Genomic DNA, 23,579 nt, shown 5'->3' on the forward strand with positions numbered 1-23,579 from the left:
TATGTAAACCTTCACTAGGGTAGGTGAAATATGGACTTTTTGCGTCTATTATATTTCATGCCTATTACATATTTTGTATGTGCTTCCTAATTAGTTATTTGCATTCTACACTTTATTTCAAACATTATGAACTATGAATGGTAAAAAATCACGGAAGTTCAGGGATGAAAAGAGGGGGGGGCAATAGGGTTATTGTTTTCACTTTGTCATTTTGCAGAGCTAAAAGTAAGAAATTTGCAAGAAAACTAATTATATATTTGAAATCAGCATAAAAAGTTCCATAAACACCTCACGTTTCATTGCTCTAGGATGAATATTAAAAAAAAAAGTGTCTTCGAGTAGCATCTCCATGCAGTTCTGGGCAATACTGACACCAAAATATTTTTTTTCTGAAATTTTTAAAATTTTTTTACTCTGCAGATTTCGTGTGCTTAAGAAGAGAAATAAGGTAATTTGGCCATCTGCAGAAGTCTTTTCTGGGAAAATTTCGACACTCTATAAGCAACATTTTTAGTTGCCAAGAGATGACAGTACTGATGTTTTGGCAACCATACAGGCGCCTTGTTCATAAAACACTGAAGGACAGAGGTCATCATTGAAACTCTTTCTTTATTTTCTCTCGCATTTATCATGAAGCAACTTCACAATGGGATGAACAAGGGCTACCATCCATTCTGGTAATGATGAGCAATTCTGACGATGAGCACCAGTGTCATCGAAATTCTTTCACCATGCAGCGAATGCTGAAGCATGGATCGTAAGATGTGTTCACGTGAATATCTGCCCTGCTGCACAAACCACCTCGAACATAAACCCATCACGAACACGGTGCCATCCTGTACAGGTGAGAAAGTCTCTTCAATGGAGCATGTACTGCTGTCGTCTTGTTCCCAGCGATATTGTGACCAGGAGTTCCCTGCGGTCTTGTCGTCGACACTCCAATCGCCCTCGCACCTTTTTCTCGCCTGCGTGCACAGTAAGCGTGCTTTTTCAGACATCCTAAACTCAGAAAATCTGACCTACCATCTGAGAGGACGCTAAAGTGACACAATGAATCAATTTAGATTGACCAATTGTACTCCAAGAATACTAACATCGTCAATTACGCATCGCAAGTTCATTAAAGGGGCCCTGCAATGCTTTTGCCCCGCCGTGGTGGTCCAGTGGCTAAGGTACTCGGCTGCTGACCCGCAGGTCATGAGATCTAATCCCGGCTGCGGTGGCTGCATTTTCGATGTAAAGACACATGCATTTTCGACATTAAAGACATATGCAAGACCTAAGGCACTGTCAAAATTTATGACATCAGGGCAGCAAACAGGTGCAGGCTTCAAAGCAGAAGTGTTGTGGCTCGGGCGAGTTGGTTATCCATGAACTTAGCTTGTGTTAGCGTGGCACATATGGAAATGAAACGGGAATGACAACAGAAATGGTATAGAAAGGCAGCGCCTACCTTTCTAGACGCCTCTGTGGTCTTCCTTTTTATTTCCATATGTGACGTGCTAACACAAGCGAAGTTCAAAGCAGAAGTTACAAAGACATTTTCTTTCTTAACATGGTAATTTTTGTAGAGCTAATTGGTAACTAATTAAATTTGCTATGTTGAGACATTTATTGGTGGGAACCAAGTCTCTGCACGAGCTGCTCCTCTTCTTCAAAAAGCGCGACCCACTAGAAGGCGCTGGAGAGAGAACGACTCACAAGACTTCGCTACAGTTACGACATGTACAGACATTTTTAGTGTATCTTTAATCAACAATGTTACAGATGACTCACAGGCAAACCCTTGATACTTATGCAACTAGTACAGTCGAACTTCAATATAATGAAGAAAAATATGATAATGCACATATGTTACCATTGCTATTACCAGCATGTGATACAGGTCATGTGCATATAAGAAATACCAGATTATAACAAATAAATTTCAAGCGACTTTCCAATGTGCAAGTTTTAAGCGTGTAAGATTAGGCTGTGTCCCTTCCACAGCCATGACGGGAGAAATATAAGCCACTGCAAGGCACTTACCTTCAGCTATAAGGAGTGGTTCTTCTAGCAGGAACACTGTTTGTTTCCAGTGAGTGGACTCGGCCTCCATGGCTGTGCTGAGAATAACCTGCCATACAAGAGTGATGTGTCTGAGCATCCTTTTAATGACCATGTTCAAACCCACTAGAATTTTCCCCAAAATTATAGACTTATAGGGACCTTGTGACATTTTCCCAAACATTAATCAAATGGCTTCAATAACCTTCTAAATAGCACTAGCCCTGTTTTACAATTTCTCATCTTAGTTGTTTCTCACTGTTCTTCTTTACTATGAATATGTGCCAACAAGCTGAAGTTCACACACTTCTCAACCCTCTGAGTGTTTTTAAGCCATTTATGTACAGCAGCAGCTTTCTGTGCCGCGGTGTCTTCGCCGTATGGGTACAATCCCCGATTCTACGGTTGAAATTCGGTGCTATAATGATGATGCATGCTCACATTAGCATTTGCCGCACCTGTCAAATCTTCAGACAGACTCTGCAATTCAAATGTGATTATGCAAAGCTGGGGAGCCCAAAATTTAGGAGATTCTTACAACTTAAAAATAGGAGTGCAAAAAAAAAAAAAACTAACACAGCTTTGTTTCGGGCTGCAGAAATGTCTTACGCTGCTTCTAATGATCGCCAATAAGCCAGTAACCTTTTTAGACGCCAGCAATCATACTAGCACTCACAATTACATGTCCTAAAAATGCCTGAGTAATCGAAAAAAACGAAAAAAAAAACGTTCTATGTCTCGTGAGTCCCTCATGCTAACAAACCCTTTCAAATTTGAATATGCTTTTCCGCTAAGCACTGCTGCACTGCGGCAAAGTTGGCTTAAGCAGCGTTCTGCACTGCTTAAAATAAGGCCAAGAAATTTCTTAACCGCTACACGCGCTCCCTTTTCTCACCCCCCTCCCCTCTTTTTTTCTTTCACGATGGGGTTCGAAGTCTTTGGATAATAATGCGGCTAGGTTAAGGGCACCATTTCTCGACTCCCTTACAAGGCTCGTACAACCGTATAAAGTAATGATGGCGCACGCCCGTTGGTCTGGAGACTGTACCGGTTATCTATCGCGGGGACGACGCAACTTCAAGACAGAGAAATATTTTATGTGCCGTTTCTATGGCAACCAACGTGCTCGCCGGCAGCGCCCATGTTCACAGCACATCGAGTTTGTTCACGTGCGAAAAACGCAGTACATGCTTCCAGCTTAAGTTCCTACAATTCCATAGCTGTTCCTGCTGTTTCCCGTGAAGCATTATGGGCTATGGTAATGCATTTTTTGTTTTTAAGTTGCGTCGTCCCGCAGATCGGCATCCTCAGCAGTCAGCGGAAATATGGGCGCGTGGTGTCATTACTTTATTATGTCGATAATGTCTCGCAGGTGTCCTGACCTCATGAATATACATCTTACACTATAGTTCAGGGTTAGGATCAGCGCGCTTCGATTTTGATTGATGACGCGAACTGCGGGTGGCCAACATGGCCTTCATTTCTCGCTCAAGTTAGCGCAACTAAAAACATTCTGAGGCTGGTCGGGCATTAGGCACAGCATAGAGCAATTTCGGCAATTTTCATGGTTTTGGCGCAGTTCGGCGCACAAATGGGGAATCGTATCAGCTGCTGCACCCCTGCTCAAGGAGAAAAAAAACGTGCCGCCTGTTTTGAACGAGCAAGGAACGACGCAAGAGAAACGGGAAGTCACTTGAGTAGCAGCTGTCAACTTTGATTCTAAGGGTGTGGTTGCGATAGCTGGCGCGCGCTATCATCAAGGATTAGCGCACGGTTCCTGAACCGTTTTATGTGGTGCACTCTCAATGAGAAGAGATAGTGCGATAAGAGCATTCCTCCCTGGAGCGACCGTACTTATTCACTTCAACCAGAATTTCATAGAGTGTCGCAATGTCGAATCCAAGAGAGCTGTCAGCCTTTGTAAGGTCAAGGGCTCATGATGTTGACAAAGACAGAAACCGCTGTTTTCATGAACTGCTTTTTGGGGGCGTACGTGTTCCTGGAAAATGACACGTCGTTCTACAAGCTATACACGCTGTAGACTGATAGCAGTAAACCAGAGCGTCGGTCGTCAATAATCTGCCATGCAGTGAAGGGCATCGGCATTTATACTTGTACCATCGAAGATTTCAGCATTGTCGCTAGTGGCCACGTAAGTTTCAGATCGAATTTTAATGTACGCATTGTGCGTGTAATCTCATCAGAAGGTTTAAGATTATCTAGATGGTTCCTGGTCATTCGGGAAACAAAAATAGAAAGAAAGGAGCGCGTGCGGTATTATAATCAGGACATTACAAATTGTTACTATTGCAATCATCGCTTTGGCAGTGAATCTAATTTTTATTTTTTTTTTCAATTTACATGGTTTGACAGTCTTCATCCCAGAGTGCATGCGATGCCGGTTGCTCGGCAACGGTGTGGCGAGTTTTATTGCAACACCACTGCCGTCTTTATAGCTTGACTAACAGCTGTGCTCTTAAAACATATATGTAGTCACATAATGAAGTCTGTACTCAAACGCTGCCTTAACAAGATTTGTGCATTCTGTTCATGTGGAGCAAGATTCATGCATGAACCGAAATACGACATGACCGAACTAATTTTATATGGACGAAGTTGCATCCTTTCATTGCACGCCCAAATTGCTGTTGAGGTACACGCCAGCGCAGAATGGCGCAATTGGTGCAGCACTTTTACCCCTGCCTGAACCAAAAAGGCACAGACGAGCGTGCCATCTGTTGAAAACTGCTAGAAGCTGATGCAGGCACCGTATCTCTCGTTAATCTTCCCTTGGTTAGAATTAACTCGGCTTTTGAGCTTCGAGCACTACTGCACGCTGTAAAATTGCTGTAATATTTCATTACTTTTTAGGCTGCATATAAACTTATTATTTCAGAACAAAAGAAGGTTAACGCTACAGTTATTTTGAATGTCTGAAGATGATGTCACCTTACTAGCGCCCATGACGGCCGGCAGTGATGCACTGTCGTTTTAAGATCGTAAGAATCCTAGAATTTCAAACAAATGTTATTAAATATAGGCTGATAATTGAACTGAAGTACTTAGAAATCAGCATGCCGCATGCTTACTGAAGCAGTAAAACTTACAACCGGGCAGCTTTATTTTCTTTTCATGACCACGTGACTTATTACACAATGCAAGCCTCTACAGAGTGGAAGCAGAGACCAACTGTTAGTTATTCAAGGAAAGCAATAATTACAAAAAAACAAGAAAAAAATAGAAGTTCTGGAAAAGCACTGTATGGGCTAGCACACCACAAAAGCCAACAATGTACAGAAACACAGCACTACAAGCAAGGTCCGGATTCAAAATACTGAAATAACGACTTTGATGATAAATTCGGTCAGCCTAGCAATGAGAAAAAAAAAAGTAAAAGGCACTGATGCGCAGACTTGTCAGCTTGAAAAGAAAAAAATGTTTCTGCCGCTCACAGGCACTGGTAGCTCGAATGTGCAGTCGAAGTAACCAGCCAGTGCTGTGACCTGCTGCGTGCCAGGCCTCAGATCCATTTCGAAGTCGGTTGCAAAATCACTGTCTCCCATGCGGCATGTGTTCAAGTCAAGGTTCTGCACAAACAGTTGTAGATCATGCAAATGGGATGAGTGTGAAAAACCAGGCTTGCTAAATGATCTTCCTAAATCGTGAATTAGGCTAGTGCAAATATTCGAGCATTTCAAATGTTCAAACGAATACTACGGTATTTCAACTCACTTAGATTCAATGTTAGATTATTGAATATTTTTCAAGTATTCAAAATGAACGAAAGGATATATATTAGCCTGCATGTAACTCCCTGTAAAAGTGGTTTCACTGCAGTGGAGGGGTGGTGTACCATGAATACGCATATATAGAGAAAATCCACACTGCCATGAAGACCAACTTTAACGTTAAGTGAACATATCAACTTCAGATGTACATGTACGTAATCCCGAACTGCCACAAGACGGTCAAAGCTGCACATGTTTGTTATTGCCTGTACGTTTGAAACACACACCTTTTTCAATCGCTTTTCTTGCTTGGCATGTGCTGCCACATTGCAGAAATACTACATGAAATGTTTTTCAAGTGCCGATGCCTTTCTGTTTTTTGTTTTAATTTTCTACTACAATGGTGTGCCGGCAAGTTTCATAATCATTCCTTGGTTGGCTCTCACTTTTGCACACAAAAAACTGATGGCTTTCTGGTTTAGAATCTCTGAAAAGGTGCCTGATTTGTTACTATCTCGTTCTCTACTCCCCGTACGTCATCATAATACCTGTTTTCATACAGGCACTGATTGACAGAAACGATGCCGCAGTGGTTGCATTGCCCGACTCGCAAAGACTTTGTTCGTGATAACACAAAACATTACTACAGGTTTTGGACTTGTCTTTGCATTTTCGAAGTGCTCACAACTACACAATTTATTTTAGTGCGCTGAACCCACACAGTTTGCTTGCGCTATGGAAGTGCACGCTGGTTTCTCACCTGCAAAAGTGAGTCTAGCGGCGCGGTTCCTCCGAATCACATCTGATTTAGTAAATGTCAGCTCGTTATACAAAGCACTACTTACAAGTTGGGCTTCGAATATTGATGAGTGAGCGACGTCCAAAAGTGCACGTAGCAAGACGATTCTGACTGGATAAAACATGGCTTTTCTCCCTCTGTGTTCCCACTTGACACCACTTCATGCACTTATTTTTCTATGAACCATAGGGACATTCATTGCAACGCATATTTTTTAACAGTTGTAAAGGTTTTTTTGAGGGAAAATTGATCCTCCTGTTAGAAAAAACCTTGTACGTGAAACACAAAATTTTTTTTGTCATTTTATAGTTACCCAGAATAATTTTAGACAATTTTGCACGCGGAGCATGTTATACTAGGGGCTAGTCATGCGCCGTCGCCGTCCGCAGCCTCCCCTCCTCCTCCGCCAGCCATCTGTGCATTCCTTCCTCCTCGCAACACAATGCGCTTTGCCTTCACATTACGGGCCATAAAGCCATCTTGCTCAAAATACGCAAAGCATCTCATCAATAAACATCGTCTTTCACAGCATACGTGCGTGCGTGTTCACTCACAACACACATGCATGTCGCAAATTACAAACCACATTTATCGCAGTTCAACATATATGCTCCGCATGCTAATTAGTGTTCCCACTCGGGAAACTGCGGTCATTTTTTGTATAAGATTCGACTGAAGATTTTATTTTATTTCTCTATTTATTTATCGATACTGCAGGCCAATATGCTAGCCTATGCCGGATGCGCAATACAATGACAAAGTATTCACAAGAAACGGACAATGCAAGAAGAAAAATGAACTGTACATAAAAAGATACAACCTATTTGTACACAAAAAAGATACAACCTAGTTTACACGCACGTCATGTCATCGGTTTAGCAATGAAAAATAGCACAATTTTGGAATACATTTTGTAAAAAAAGGTCAATCACACAGGGTTAACGAGATCCTGTGCGTTTATTTGAAACTCAATGCATGTAGGCAAACAGTGGGCATGTAACACACATTGTGGCTGGTAAAATCATTGCCAGCACTCGCTCATGAGGGAATATTGTCAGTTAGACTTTCACAATTCTGGCATAATGCCAAGGGCCCATGCATTAAAGAACCCTAGGTATTACCGGTTTGTAAGTCGCATCCTTGTATAAGTCGCACTCCCCTCAAAATAGCAGTTTTTCTGAAAAAAAAAAAAAACGTATATAAGTCGCACCGGTGCATAAGTCGCACCGGTGTAGAAGACGCACTTGCTCATCCGACCACCGACATTTAAGTATCTCGTCGTGACAATGCATTGCAAAAATGCATGCTTGTGACGGCCAACGCTTTTGCACGTTTCTAGCTATCGGCAGTCACGCGTGCGAGCGCTTTTAAACACACATAAAAACAATACTTTCAGAAGTACCTTTATTATTCCGATAGCTTGGTGACGTTTATTCAAAGCCATTGAAGTCGTCTTTTTCCGAGTCGCTCACGAACAATGCAGCTACTTCTGGTTGCAGTACTGCTGGCACATCACTGTCGTCCTCCGACTCCCTCGAATCGGACTCTTCAACGTCGCCATCGGCCGCGCAGGGGATCAAACCGGCCTTGCGAAAGCCCGCCACAATGGCCTTCGCAGAAATTGACTCCCAAGCGTCACTCACCCATTTCGCCACTTCGCCGAACCCTGCGCGTCTCATGCGCCCCGTTTTTGTGAAGCTGTGTTCTCCCTCCGACATCCACGTTTCCCACGAACGTCGCAGAACTGCCTTGAAGCTGCGGTTGACAGAAATGTCAAGCGGCTGAAGCATCTTCGTCATGCCGCTGGGAATAATCACTGGCATACAGTTCTTTGAACTGATCTTTTTCTTGACAATATCGGTGATATGTGCCCGCATACTGTCCATTACCAGCATTCCTGGCTTCACGTGAAAGAATCCGTCTGGTCGACGGGAAAAACAGCGGTCAAGCCGCACACTCATCATTCCCACGTCCATCCGACCTTTTGTGTTCGCCTGAATCACCACTGTAGGAGGGAAATTATCCTTCGGCAAGGTTTTCCGCTTAAATATTAGCATGGGAGGCAGCTTTGTGCCGTCCGCGCAGCAGGCGAGCACAACGGTGAAGTGGGACTTCTCGTGGCCTGTTGTCCTCACCGTGACAGTTTTCTGGCCTTTTTCGGCGAAGCTTCTCCCAAGCGGGATGTCGAGTGTCAGCGGCACTTCATCCATGTTAACGATGTGGCTCGCGCTGACATTCTTCTTCGCAACTTCCTCCCTCACGAATGAGCTGAAGTTGTCCGGTTGCGCCTGAAAGTCGTCGGGCAGCTTCTGGCACACTGTCGTCCGGGCTCTCATAACCAGCTGATTCCATCGCATAAAGCAGAAACACCACGACGGACCACCATTGAATCCCGTAACATTGCTCTCCGCTGCCAGAGCCTTCGCCTTCAGGCGCAGCTGCACTGTTGACAACCCTCTTCCTTCGGCTCGTTGTTGCAGTACCCACGTGCGCAGGCTACGCTCGAGGTCCGGCCAGCGCGCCTTCTTGCCGCGGTTGGCCTTCTTCGTCAACTTCATCGTCCGGAGGACGCTGTGGGCCTTGCGCCAGTCACAAATTATTTTTTCACTGACGTCGAATTGCCTCCCTGCTTCTCTGTTCCCGTGGTTTTCGGCAAATTGAACAGTGCGCAGCTTGAACTTGGCGTCATAGCTTCGCCGACTTTGCTTTCCAAGCGGCGCCATGGTTCGCGAGGTTCTATGGCGCTACCGGCTCTATGCTACGACGCACAACACAACACACGAGACGCGCGCAGCAACAGCGACACAGCGAGTGCAATGAAGACGTTATGGCGGACGGAAGTGACGGTAAAGGAAGTGGCTCTGAAATCCAAACTTGCTTTCCATAATTTATAATTTAAAAAATACCTCCACATTTTCACCCCTCTGATTATTTTTTTGTGCAAAACTACATAGCTGCGTTATCTTTAGAGTGTTAACTTACCGTTAATCTTACTTTTTTTTTAAATGTGGTTTCTGTGCATCGCAGATGGCGGTGAAGCGCCGTAGATGCCATTTTGATGGCCGCTTGACGTAAACAGCGCCACCCAAGCCGTGGCATCCAACTCGATTTTGAATGTATATAAGTCGCATCGTTGTATAAGACGCACCCTTGAAAAATTGAGAAAAAAACCGCGACTTATACACCGAAAAATACGGTAGTTGAAAGTTCCAGAGCCCTTCTCTATGGTGTCCTACACAATCCTACTGTGGTTTTGGGACGTAAAAGCCCCACAGTTACTTTATTATTAGACATTCAAGGCATAAACTTGCCACACATTTGGAATCCACAGCCACCCACCGTCACATACCAACAGAAGGGCTGGCTGCTCGGAGCAGACACTCGAAGCTGAAGCGTCCATCACATGAGCCTCGGCAAGCACTTCTTTCCGCATGCAACTCATCTTGAACCCTTCAACGTTGTCCCAGAAGCTCACCATCCGGCGATTGATGTCTGCATAGAGAAAAGAGTAGGGCAATCGCTAGGTGTCTAATTACCCTACTTCTCAAGTACCCTTGCAAACAGTGCTCATTGGTGATTAACATTAGTCGTTTCAGACACCACCTACGAAAAACTGTCTATAAGTGCATCAAATTTACACATTACTTCACACCGCTTAATATGTTCAGTTGCAACTAAAGTAATCTCGTATATGCTGACTTGTGCATTTTGTGGTTATGAATCTTAATTACTCACAATAATTCATTCATTTATTCGTATTCTGCTTTTGTATATATAGCATCAAATCTTATGCAAGAACGTTCTGCGATTTGGCTTTTAATTTGAAGCAAATAGAAATTAAACTTTCAAGTGACTTGCAGGAAGCGGCACATCGAATAACTAGTTTGAAATTGTAATGTAAAGCCTTGTTTATACAGACGTCGTTAACATAAAAATTCGGTTAACTCGGACTCAAGGCATGGCCTCGGCAGAACTGCATTTTTCAAATGTGTCAAATGCTCATTGATTTAGAGGGATTTATCAGCGTACCGCTTAACTTGTGCAACTTTAAAGAGGAATATCGGTACCCCACGCTTTGAGTCGCACAATCTTGGTGACTTGGAGGCTCGAGCACTGCTTGCCGTAACCAATGTCGGAGCTGGAGTTTTGGAGAAACCAAAACCAAACAAACTCCAGCAGAATATGATCATAACGACAGCGAATTGAGGGGAAGTGGCTAGGTGGGACTAGTCCCCGACCCACCGTAGCTGCTACTATCTTTGTGTTGCAACTTTGCGCATAGCGTGCGAGCTCATGCATGCTGCGATTTATGTTGCGTTCCAGTGGCGCCCGGCATGTAGACTACCTCGCTATAGACGATGATGTTGCCATTACTAGTTCGCTGACTGACGATGACATAATCGGAAGTGCTTGAAGAGGATCAGAATCACTCGGTTGTAGTCGCACTGAACAAGTAAGCTTTCTTTTATTTTTTCTATTTCGTTTCAATTATTGTTACTTATTTTAAACGATAATCATGTTGGACAACATTCCACAGCGAAGTGATGTTGAGAGCCGCTGGGCTGCGAGAAACTGACGATCAGCTGAGTCGAGCTGACAAAATAGCAGCCGCAGCCGAACCGTGGTCTGAGCCCCCCTCACCACAAGCTCTGCACAAGCTCTGTAGTAACACTACAAATAATAAGTTTACACCACCACCACCACCCCAACCATTAAAGAGGCACACACACTACCACATCAAGTGAAAGGGGGACATGCGTTTATAGGATATCTAATCTATTTTTGAACCGAATAGGATAAGAATTGGCATGCTTACTTAGTTTGTTCTCCTGATTCTCGAAATGTTATTTTTTCTGTAGCTTCATTAGTTCATCAAATAATCAAGATAACAATCTCTATTGTTCTTACTGCAATAGAAAAATAACTAACAGTCATATGTTTACAAATAACATAGGGATTAACAGTAGAAAGCATAAGACACACAACATAAGAAGCACTTTTTTAATTGGGTCATTGTTTTTTACATTACACTACACTAAACTTCAAAGCTCTGACCCCCGTATTCTAGAATGTCCCTTCACTCAACGTTTCACCTTCACTTGAGAAATCCGATGGGAGCACCGTTTCTAAGCACGACAGGTCACTGCATATCAGCGATAATCTGCTGCGGTTCTTGAGTAGCGCAGCGTCATTTCACGCCGAGCGATGGCGCAGAACTCAACTCTGTCAAGTAAAGGATGGAAGTCGAGTCGAGGAGCGTTTGTGAATAAGGGGGTGAATGTGGCCATGGTGTGGTCATACAAAAGACTAATTTTAAAAACTTGCATCAAGAGAAATTAAACTCTGCTTCTTATGTTATGTGCTGCAAACATATAGCTTCATTCTTCAAAAAAAGATATTCTGCTATCTGTAATAGTTTCTGATATAATGCAGGCATTGTCATGAAGAGTGTATAAAATTGCCATCTTAAAAAAATAAAAAAAACAAAAAATAAAAAAATAAACAAAAAACACAAAAAGCGGGCCGACCGGACCATCTCACGTCACTGTTGCCGTGCACAACATTGATCGGCTTTACTGTCCTAGTAGCAGCAGACCGAAAGCAGCAGGAGCCACAGCAGCAGCAACGGCCATTAATCGATTTCCTGCCATTGGCTTCGAGATTGCAGATGCTTTTGTTTCAACTGCGCCCCGCTAGATGGCATCACCTGTCCATGTAACCACGCGAAAATAGAATTTTTGAACCACTCACCCCATTCTCCATAGTAACAGCCGGCGGTTCTTCTTTTCATGAATCAAGCAGAAACAGAAAAGCAGCATTTTATTGCATCTCTTAATGCATGGAACGTTCTTTATTAAGTGCAGTTAGATCGATTACTAGAGATTAATTGTAGGCAGTCCGTCTGATGTCATCGGGATCATTTTTAAAATGTACTACTGCGGCACTTGTGTTCTTGAGCATTTACTTTAATTTCTCGGCAAGTACGGCACTATTGTTGATAATATTGTCGTTTTATATGTTGTCATACATTGAGCTTTTACTCTGACGTGAATTGTTATTTGACTTTAATGTCCCTTGAAGGCCTCAGTACCCCAAGGTATCTCCACCAACATCCACAATGCAGCTAAGCTATCCTTCAAATCGATTACCTCTTCTGGAAGCGGTCAACAAAAAGTACTAATAAATCAATCGTGTGACTTCACTCTCTTGCGAACTTTCTATATCTCATGTGCTGCACAGGAGGGCACCAAAATTTTCTTGAAAAGTGGCCCACGGATGTGTTCGCTTCAATCACTATCATCGCGACAGCCACTGGAGCATGAAGAAAAAAATGAATATAGCGCCAGCCACCATCAATTTTTCTATTTGTTTTATTTGAGGCGGTTGGTGGGCGAGGAAAGATAAAGTGCACAGCTTAGCAGTGGTCTGCAGTTTCTATAAAGGGACATCTTCAAGCACCGCAAACCATCCCGCAGAGACAGCAAAGAAAAAGCGGGGTAGTAGGCGCGCGCCGCCATGCGGCGAATGGAGTGGTCACACCCCCTTTTGCAATTATGCCTCTTCCATCCGAATGAGACGGCCGGAGGAATGCACCACGCGAGCCTGATCCAGAAGACTGTGGTCCTGTATATAGAGCGACGTGAAAATATGTGGGACCTGCGGACTGGGGCACACATTATGTGTACAACAGATTACCGATGATTAGTTGGAGCAACAGATTGAATGCCAAGGGACACATGGTTGATGGGTAGGACAATAAATTAGGAAATACAATGGAATCTGCTCGTCCAGGGCGATGTCAATCAGAAATCATCGGGAAAGGTGCCACATTACATGCAAAAGAACACTGATGGTTATCACTGATTATCTTTTAAAAATATTGAAATGTGAAGATATGTACTGGGTCAGCGCGATTCAAACTAAGGTCACACAGCAACAATGCGTCATGCATCACCTACTGTGCTTCAAAATCCAAATGGTAGGGCAGAGAACAAGGTAGGGCTGTCTAACGTCAACCACTGTACAGAGCAACCTGACTTTGTTTTAAAAAGAAAAATTGCCACTCCTTTAGAGCAGCAGTGTTAATGTTGACACGTTACCGAAAAAAGGGAGGGGAGGATCGATCTGATGCTCGACAGCACCACCGCTACTTAGCCTTCGAGTTCGACAACTGTTAACTCTATGTAGATTCTGACAATGGTATGACCTCCAGCCACAGCGAGCACAGCCTTTCAGAGCAAACAACATAGCAAAAATATTGCGAACGTCCCTATCATCGCAGTCGATGTGACACTCGATCAGCCTGCTGGAGTACCAAAAATTGGATGGCGTACTGTGGGGCGTCTGAGCTTTCGAGTGTGAGATTACATTGCTTCACTGGTGTGAGTGCACAAAGATGTCTGATTAAATGAGCATGAATGAATTTTAAGCATCCAAAAAAAAAAATGGTTGGCGACTGTGTTTGGCTGGATTGTTCATAGTAGCGTCAGCTGCCTACAGAGTGTGTTTGTTTCGCCGAGGTCAAGGGGTGGTTGGTTATGGGCTGCGTTATTATGAAGTGTTACAATTTAAACATAACACTGCACTCAAGTTGCATGATCCGGGTTTTATAAGATTATTCGTCAGCAAGAAACAGCAAGACTTTTCCGTTATACCTGACACTTTGCACTATTCGTGTTCAAAGTGTGCTTGCTATGCATAATGCTGTGCTCACCGTTATCGCTGAGGGCCACCAGGAATAGCTGGCAGCGGTTGGGCAGCATCAGCCCCCCCGGTCGCAGTAGCCGGTCCCTGGCCTGAAGCACGCTGTCCAGCATGCCTTCGAAGAGAAGGAAGTAGCCCATCCACTCGGACACCAGCACATCCACACGCTCGGGCAGCTCTAATTCTTCCACGCGGCCGTGCACCAGCTTCACTCGCTCGGACAGATCGTTCTCCCTGCGGTACACCGCGTGCAGCTTGTCGAATTGGTATCAGTTCGACCAATAACATGTGGGACTGCTCTGGCCAAGCTCAAGAGAGGCACATAAATCTTTAATCAATTTTATTGATTCTTGCCAAGTTTGTGCATGTCTGTGTGCCGATCTCAACTACACAATTAGTTTTCTAGGACAGTCAAACGCCTGTATATGAGACACTGATGTAACAGACAAGTGAGTTTAAGAGACACTAGTGTTCTTACACTAAAATACGTGTTGATAAAAAAAACGCATATGTAGTACCCTGCTTATAAGAGACACCTCATATAGACAAAAATTCATTCCCTGTTCACATCCCTCATAAAGGGGTTCAACCGTCTCAAACATTTTATGTGCATTTTGGGGGCAAGATTATTTCCTCAACTGAGAAATTTCTGAGTAAATTAGCAATTAAAATAACCCAAAATGAGAACTGTATGCCATAGAACCGATTTAGTCCTATAATTGAAAAGAGCTCTAAGTAAACACTGACAAGAATTCACACTGGACCTTTGCTGACTGCCAACTGTTTGGTTTATTGCAAGGGGTGTACATATACAACGACGTGAAAAGCATGAGGAAGGGGTAATATCAAAGCTTCCAGTGGCCCCTGCGTCCAGAGGCACTATATTGTATCGTCACAAGAAATTAGTTTTGGAGATAGCTGCACTTTTTGCCTGTTAGATGATTCAGGGGAACGTCAACACATGCTTGATCTTTACATATCACTGCGAAAGCTTCATAAACTTCCCGTTAAGTCTGCCCTTTGTACGTGCGCAGTACCAAGGTCTCCTGAAAAGATGGCAGGCAGCTACACTTTGCACAGTGGATGGCCGAATTGCTGCCACTTCTTGTTTTGGGGTTGTCACTGTGTTCACCCAAATGGTCGTTAAAGCAACGACTTGTCTGACGTTATAGGTTTTAGCACAGGATGCCAGGAGCACACATACAACTTCACTTATTAGCGAATAAAATCAAAGTCGAACTTCTGGCTTTAAATTTCGCGTCGATATCTCTGCATGTGACGTCAAAAATTTCAAAATGCATTTCTCATATTTTCACGACATTGGCTCAATGAAATTTTCTGAAACTTCGTATCCTAGTCCTACGGCACCCATAGATGACTATGTACTTCATTTTTAATTTTTATCAATCAGAAGCTACAGAGAAGCCAGTAGACGCCTTCAGGATCTATGACGTCATGTTTCGTGTGGGAATCTGAAGGGGGAGTCTCCACCTGTATTTTCTTTTCGCATCTTTTCTCACTTTCCACACATCGTGTCACGGTAAGAGTGGTGCTCTTGGGATTGTGAAATTGCACTTTACTATTATGTTGGCAAAAATCGTTCTGCTCTTTACGGTCCCTTAAAAGAAAGCTCTAATAGCTCTGTAGCACACACAGCTGGCCACAACATTAATAATATCGTAAGGCGTAAAAACTGAGACACAGGACAAGAGAAGGGGCAAAAGAGGAGTGCTAACTTCCAACAAAATTTAATTTCACAGAGCGTGTGTGTGTGTGTGTATATATATATATATATATATATATATATATATATATATATATATATATATATATATATATATATATATATATATATATATATATATATATATATATAAAATGTCATTGGCCAGAATACAGACGCTTGCCAAACGAGTGGCTTGATACATCCTGGCTCGCGAGTACACCAGTGTTGCCATAGTCTTGGGCTTATCACATGTCGATAAAAATGATCCTTGTAAACTAAATTCCCGACCAAATGCGCTAAAATTTCCGCAGCTGGTTCGTCAATACCTAAATAGTAAGCCACATAACACAAATTATGAGCGAAAACTGGGTGTCATGGTCCTTTTAAGAAGCATTTAGCACACAATAGATCAAGGCAAGACTGCTTAATTCCTTTTTTATTTATTTCTTAAGTCAGTAAGCTATTGTTGATGTGTGTGGTTTGGCAGGGTGGTCGTTTTGTAAGCAGAGAGTCATCTTTATGTGTGACAATTATTTGCATAAAAAGGCAAATGTTGAGCTAGAAGCAATAGTACCAGCAGATATTTCTAGGCATGAAAAAGTAAAAAGTATGGATTAAACCAATTTGCACAGTGGGGCAGTTTAAATTAGGCAGTTTTAAGATAAATTGAAAACATAGTGAGCCAACTAAAAAGGGTAAAATTTAGTTGATTTAACTGCAAGTTTGAGTTACGAGAGTCAACTGTATGTCAAAGCAGTCTAACCTGACAATATCCATGGCATTGTAGACTACACCGGACTGGTCGATTCCAACTACGCTTTGCGCACCTGCCCGGGCACACAGCATGGAGAGGATGCCAGTGCCACACCCAACATCGAGCACGGTGCGGTTCTGGATGCAGGTGTCTGCATTTAGCTCGATGGCCTTGCGGTAAGAGTCCATCCTTGGCCTGTCGGATAACATCTCAAGGTGGATGCCATGATGGCCGTACGACTCGAAATAAGGTTCATCGTGTTCGACGGGCTTGGCCAGCTCGTTGGATTGCAGCCAGCTCTGGGCCACTTCTCTGGAAGGAGGGTAGTAATATTAAGCACCTGTTTTCTTTGTTAGATACAACATTAATGAGAAATAACAGACAATTATGCCAGAGAAAGTATAGGGGATGTTATCAGAAGTAAGTGTATTTAAATGTGAAGAAAGAAAAGTGGATGAAAAGATAACTTGCGATGAGCAGGAACCGAACCTGCGACCTTCGAATAACACATCCGATGCTCTACCACTGAGCTATGGTGGCGCTCATCCCTTATCCACTTTGAAGGGTATTTACAGTAGACCCTCATTAAACGGAACCCGAAGGGACAGGGAAAATGTGTTTTATTTGACAGGAGTTCCGTTTACTGAGAGGTGAAATGGGTCGCAGAATTTAAATATGAAACCAATCATATCGGAGAAAGTTGTTCCATTTAAGATGCAGTTTCGTTTAACAGATTTTCGTTTACTGAGAGTCTACTGTACGCGCATTTAACTATGGCAGCGTCAGTCAGTGCCACCTGTTGCCATTGCTGTGACTGTGAAACACTCTTTCTTGCCTGTTGGCATTATGCAGTACGTCATCTTATTACGAGATGGCAACTGACCAATTATCCTTCACATACCACCTCAAGGCATCAAGTCTGCCAGAATGAGACCTTCACTGCGAACGAAGGAAAGTAACTTTGAGGGCTCATTTTCCTTGTTATATAGGTGTGTGTAAAATGACCATTTATTCAAGGGAGACTAAAAATCAAAACGATTTTTCACGTATAAGTAAAGTACAATATCGCAATGCCAAAAACACCACTCTTACTGTGACAGAACGCCTGCTAAATGAAAAAACACGCAAAAAGAAAATGCGGGTCGAGACGCCACTGTGAGATTCCGCACTTAACCCCGTGACAGTAAATTTTGAGGGTGTCTACTGGGAGGGGAGAGTTCGACACAAAGTTTAAACATGAAACTTCAACCTTGATGTTCTCCGCTACTCATGCACTTATGGTGAAACTTATGGCATTAGAGTTCTCAATCTAAACCAAGTCATTGTTTCTCTTTAGCGTCCCTTTAAGGCGAAAGTCTTATGGCTCACCAGTCAGAAAACGGCGAGATTGTGGGGTCTCCTAATGAGGCATGCTGCTCTCAGAGCGAACGGACACAGTAGATGCGGTCGGACCCAACGAAACGAAACATTTACTTAACTACTTTTAACACAACGATTGTCAGCCAAATTGATACATCACAAGTGATCAACACGCTAAAACATTTAACCTTACACAATATTGTAAAACACTCCACAACATAATGACCAACACAAGGTAGCTCAAAAGCCGCACTGCCAACACTCGATTCACCACGAGGGCAGACTGCCCACGGTGCCATCCACTGCGGACCCACCGCAAGAGGCAACCGTTCACGCCAACCGCCATGCGCCATAAAAGCTTGCCAATCTTTTCTCATGTGCCACCACCCCGGCTTGCCGCCAGGCATCACTGCTCGTGCTACCATGCTAATCATGATGATGATGGTGGTGATAAATGGCCACGAGCACAATGTCGTCTACCACTCGATAGTTGTGCAAGCCTAAATGCGGCCTATGTGCAAAACACATGCACCTCGAGGCGCAAATGACTTTACAGAAGGTGTTAGCACCCCCGACAAGGTTTATACTAGCCGTTTTAATAAATACCAGGGCTGGTTGATCTTAGCGCCTTAACATGGCCTTCTTGGCTGATGCAAAGTCTTTCCTTGTTCCTAGGAGTAGACAAAGTATAATCGAACCACAGCCTGCCACAGACCATGCAAGAAGTGCCAGTGACTAACGTGCAAAGCCGGTTGTGGCACCCTGGTTAAAAGTTCGGGCTTTTCGTTGCGGCGACTGCGCAGACTGTCTCTGTCGGTGGGCACGGCTGATAAGCAAAAGCACCCAGGGTTTTCACGGACACCCGACTTTTTATTAAGAACTTGGCTTTTAAAAAACCACCCATGCATTGACAACTTCAACAGTATGTTCAATGCGGTAGGTGCCTGCAGCATACTTTAGTCATTACTGGCTAAATTAACTTTCCTAAAACTTGCTATATATAGACCTTGGGTCTCTTAGAACATAACGTCAACATTTCTTACTAGTAAATAAGTATGCAGGTGCTAGTAGACACCGTCGAAATTTCCGACATGGTGAACTGGTGCGGCAACTTCGGTGAAACACTGCTACTTGTTTCATGCTGCGCATTTCCTCGTTTACCGAGCGTCTTTTAACATTAGAAGTGGTGCTTCCAGTGTTCCTAAGTTGTGATGTTTTAGTAAAAATAAAAGCTGTTTTTCTCTTTTGTTTCCCTTTTAAGTCCAACTATGGCAATTTTTCACCATGACAAAGTAATGAGGCTTCTATGTTCCTGAGACACTACTGTCAGAAGCCCAATAGTAGAGATACTCTATTAATCAGGCGCTAATTTTGAATAACCGAAAAACTCAACACTGAAACCCAACCAAGCAGTACCGTCTTCACAATCGTATGACGTAAAAGCTGACAAAAAAAAGCAATTCTGCAAAGTGTGCCCGCCTCACCAACACGGAGTATGAAAGCTGCAAAAGTGGCGAGGAGTAGATGCTCAGCAGAAAGGTGACCAGACTGCAACAGCAGTATCATGTCTATGACCGACTCTGTCACATGCACAAGCTTCTTAGAGCTCTCGGAGAATTACATCGGCATTTTGAATGCCCGTGAACGCCAAGTAGAATAGCCGGTCCTCATCAGAGCAGTAGAACACACTTGTTTAGTTATGCGCTTGCCTGGTTGTGCATTGCATCGCAAGATGGCGCACTTGTCCAGGCGGCTCAAGTTTATGGCTGCTGCAATCAGGTAAAACGCTAGCTCTAAGAAATTTGTAGACAAAGTAAATCTCTTTGCTATGGGGAGAATGCGTAATTATGTTGATAGCAGTGTTATAGCGTCGACAGAGTAAATCAAATTTAATATAAGTCGAAAACAAGCCACCTTTCGCATGGCGCACAGCTTACTGCATATAGATAAGCCCTGTCGCAATGGATGTGAAGTGTTTCCATATGGTCATGTTCACACACGTGCACTCTTCAGCCGGTATCGTATTACCATACTTTACGTGCAGTAAACTGGCACTGCAGGCTAAAATGCTCCAATATGGAGACAAAGAGAGACGAAGGTTTATCGTTAACTGTGAGTGTTTCATGACCGCCCACGAAGATCATACACAGCCCACAATACAACATCACTTGACACACACTACATGCATGCCAAAGAAGCACTAGCCAAACACACACGATCGTTGCTTCGTGGACAGCAGATGCTGTAGAGGCACCTCAGTTCCAAGGCTTCTGTAGATTTGCTCCGTACATCACACACACAATATTGCTGATAATTGAGAAAAGCCAGATGTGACAGTCGGCACAATCAATAAAGATCATTTGTAAAAAATTTGCACATCTTTCCAGCTTGTAATTTGGCATAAATGACGGAAACCTGCAAAGGAACGTATCTAGCTAGTTTGATTGAGATCCACTGAATTCAAAAAATTGCTGGATTTGGCCTTCAATGATAATACAAATTGCTTGCTTGGCAGCACTGAGAAGTCTTCCACTTTTTAGCGTTGTGTCTGATACTGATCTCAAGTCCACGTACCTCATATGCTCGATGGCTTGCTCAGCCTGAAGCAGTTGGCTGCGCAGTTGTTGACACTCGTCTTCAGGCTTTGGAACAGCACTCAGAAATTCCTCAACATCTGCACAAATCAGTTTCCCATGTGAACATCATCATTATTATTATCATCAACATCATCATCATCATCAGAAGCAGCAGCAGCAGAAGTAGCAGCAGCAGCCGCCTAACTACGTCCACTGCAGGACAAAGGACTCTCCCATGTTTCGCCAGTAGCTTGGTCCTGTGCTCACTGCTGCCAATTTATACCCGCAAACTTCTTGATCTCATCTGCCCACCTAACCTTCTGTCTCCCCCTAACCCGCTTGCCTTCTCCGGCAACCCAGTTAATTACCCTTAATAACAAGTGGTTATCCTGTCTACGTGCTACGTGCCCTGCGCATGTCCATTTCCTCTTCTTCATTTCAACTACGATATCCTTAACCACGGTTTGTTCCCTAATCCACTCTGCTCTCTTCTGGTCTCTTAAGGTTACACCTACCATTTTCCTTTCCATTGCTCGCTGCGTCGTCCTCAATTTAAGCTGAACCCTCTTTGCAATTCTCCAGGTTTATGCTCTGCAGCTAAGTACCGACAAGATGCAGCTGTTATATACCTTATAGTTATATGTTATACATGAGTATAGAAAATGCTTATTTTATCACAAATAACAACATGCACTTTGCTGGCAATCATAAATATGATTTGGTACCAACCTTCACACGAAAAACAGCAAACAACATTTCACTATGGCTAAAGTGGTTTTGTACAGATTGTGTTATACAAATGTGGAATTATGCATTAGATGCACATGAATTCAAATGACCTTTGGCACAGGAAAGTGTGAGCTTTACTGAATTAATATTGCACAGCTTCACTAAACGAAATCAATTGGGAGACATGCACACACCATAAGTTAAAAGCAGGTCATCTTTCACGACTGGCACAAGGTACTGGTCATCTTCCCATGGAAGACATCGTGGGTCAACGGCCTTTAAGAATTCCGGGCTTGTTTTCTGTAAATTGCCAGTAATAACACATTAAAAAAAACATAATGTGTAACCTGGCTCACCTAATTTACTGAAAGTGCTATGTTCATGTCAACGGTATTCAAAAAGCTGAATTGTTTTAGGCGCTCACTTTTATGTTAGATGCAACATTGTCCTTAACTCTAGTGTAGTAATAATAAAGTAAACTGAAATTATTTAAAGTGAATGAAAAGTCATCTTTCTCGTTAGCGAGATTCTAATTTCATTCAAAGGTCGTGGATTTGAAGGTGGCGAGACTTGAGGAAGAAGGTAGCATGGGGAGTTCAAAGCTCGAACCTCCCTTCGAATTTATTCCAGAGTGCCCCACAGCAGCCGCCCACCACATAACCATATTCGTCTCTGCAAGTTGTGCCATGCAGACAAAAAAATGATTTTGTTTTCAATTGAATTTAACAGCTTGCATGTGTGCGTTTGCACTTCCGTTTTTTACAGCAAAGCTGTTGTAGTTCGCTGTAGTTTGTGCGTTGTCACCACAAAGCTCCTCAAGTGGGTGTGCTCCCCAGGGATTGGGAAACCCCTCAACCGCGTACGGCAGGTTTGAGTGCTAAACGAAAACTTACACGTGAAAAAGAAAAGAGATCAAATAGTCAAAGAAAGACAGAGGGAGAGAAAGAGGAAGTAAAAAATGGTGGGAAATAAAGACATAAAATGAGAGATAAAGGAACGCAAGTCAGCAATAGAAAGAGGATGAAAAAGAAAATGGAGAGAAATAGAGGAAATAAAGACGCAAAACGATAAACAAAGTTAGAAAACATGGATGAACAAATAGAATGAAACAGCACGAATCGGAGAGAAACCGACCAAAATAGAAAGAGAGAAGCAGGGAGAGAAAGAGATAAAGATAATAAAGCGATAAAGAATGTGAGAGTGAGACAAAGGAACAAATCGAAACATAATAAAAAAGATACAACAGAGAAAGACAAAAGAAAAGAAAAAAAAAGTAAAGAGAGGAACCAGGAAAGCCACCCGGCTGCGCCCTTCGATCAGGCTCGGCGCCACCACTGCGAGACTACCATAATTCCCCGCGCTATTGCACAATATTTATCCTGAAATACAGTCAACTCATGGATGTTTCTTCTGCAATGATATAGGTAACTTAGAACACATGCTCTCGCAGTGCCCCGCGTTACGCTGTGGTGAAGTGATCACGCTTTCCAAATGGGAGGGTGCTATTACGAGCTCCGAACAGTTACGGGCAGTTCCAACGAACCCGCGACGCAGTAGAGAGACGAAGAACCTAATAAAGTTCATCCATACATCCATCGGATTTTCGTTGCATCACTCCTTTGCATATCAACATAACCCAACACTGCGCTGTCACATATAACAGCTGAGCGATGTTGCAAAAGTACGGGCCCCAACCAACGCGACTGTCGGAGTCAGCCCGTGATACACGCATTGGTTTGGGGGTGAAGGCTCTACACACGTGTTTGCGGGTGTAGTTCACCATCTTGATGTATCCGAAGCAGTCCAGCTGGAAGCTTCGCACCGCATCCCTGATGGAGAATGCGTGGTCGCGCGCGCAGTGCTCGTACACGAGCTCCGGCGAGGCACGCACTTCGCCGCAAAACAGGCACGCGCTGTCCTCGCACTCGGTTTCCAATTCCTCTGCGCTGTCCCACACCGCATCGTTTTCTTCGTCGGACATCGTACTACACACGATCGCGAACTCGTGGGCCCCACGTGCACGCGCACACACCACCGTTGTGAAAGTTGTAAACACAAAATTGGCTGCAAACTTGACTACAATCTTGGCTACAATCTTGTTTAAGGATGTCAAGCCAGCCGAAGTCAACTGCTACAAATCAAGATGAAATTGGGAAAC

At 43.4% G+C, this 23,579-nt stretch overlaps 1 protein-coding gene across 2 annotated transcripts; it reads right to left on the reverse strand.

Annotated features, from left to right (window-relative positions):
* Positions 1-589: 589 nt before the first annotated feature.
* On the reverse strand, positions 590-23,481 carry LOC119163967 (protein arginine N-methyltransferase 3-like). Of its 2 annotated transcripts, XM_037416056.2 has the most exons (9): positions 23,181-23,481; positions 21,616-21,721; positions 20,691-20,790; positions 16,767-17,069; positions 14,288-14,511; positions 9,923-10,065; positions 5,499-5,633; positions 2,029-2,116; positions 590-965 (listed from the first exon to the last, which is right to left on the reverse strand). In XM_037416056.2, the coding sequence occupies exons 1-9, from the start codon at positions 23,400-23,402 to the stop codon at positions 859-861; spliced, it is 1,428 nt and encodes a 475-aa protein (XP_037271953.2). In that variant the 5' UTR covers positions 23,403-23,481; the 3' UTR covers positions 590-858. The 2 variants fall into 2 exon arrangements, with proteins under 2 accessions (XP_037271953.2, XP_075726920.1); XM_075870805.1 differs by lacking the exon at positions 21,616-21,721 and having other exon boundaries at positions 23,181-23,314.
* Between the last annotated feature and the right edge of the window lie 98 nt (positions 23,482-23,579).

The sequence above is a fragment of the Rhipicephalus microplus genome, chromosome 8, assembly GCF_043290135.1.
Source record: "Rhipicephalus microplus isolate Deutch F79 chromosome 8, USDA_Rmic, whole genome shotgun sequence".
NCBI lineage: Eukaryota > Metazoa > Arthropoda > Arachnida > Ixodida > Ixodidae > Rhipicephalus > Rhipicephalus microplus.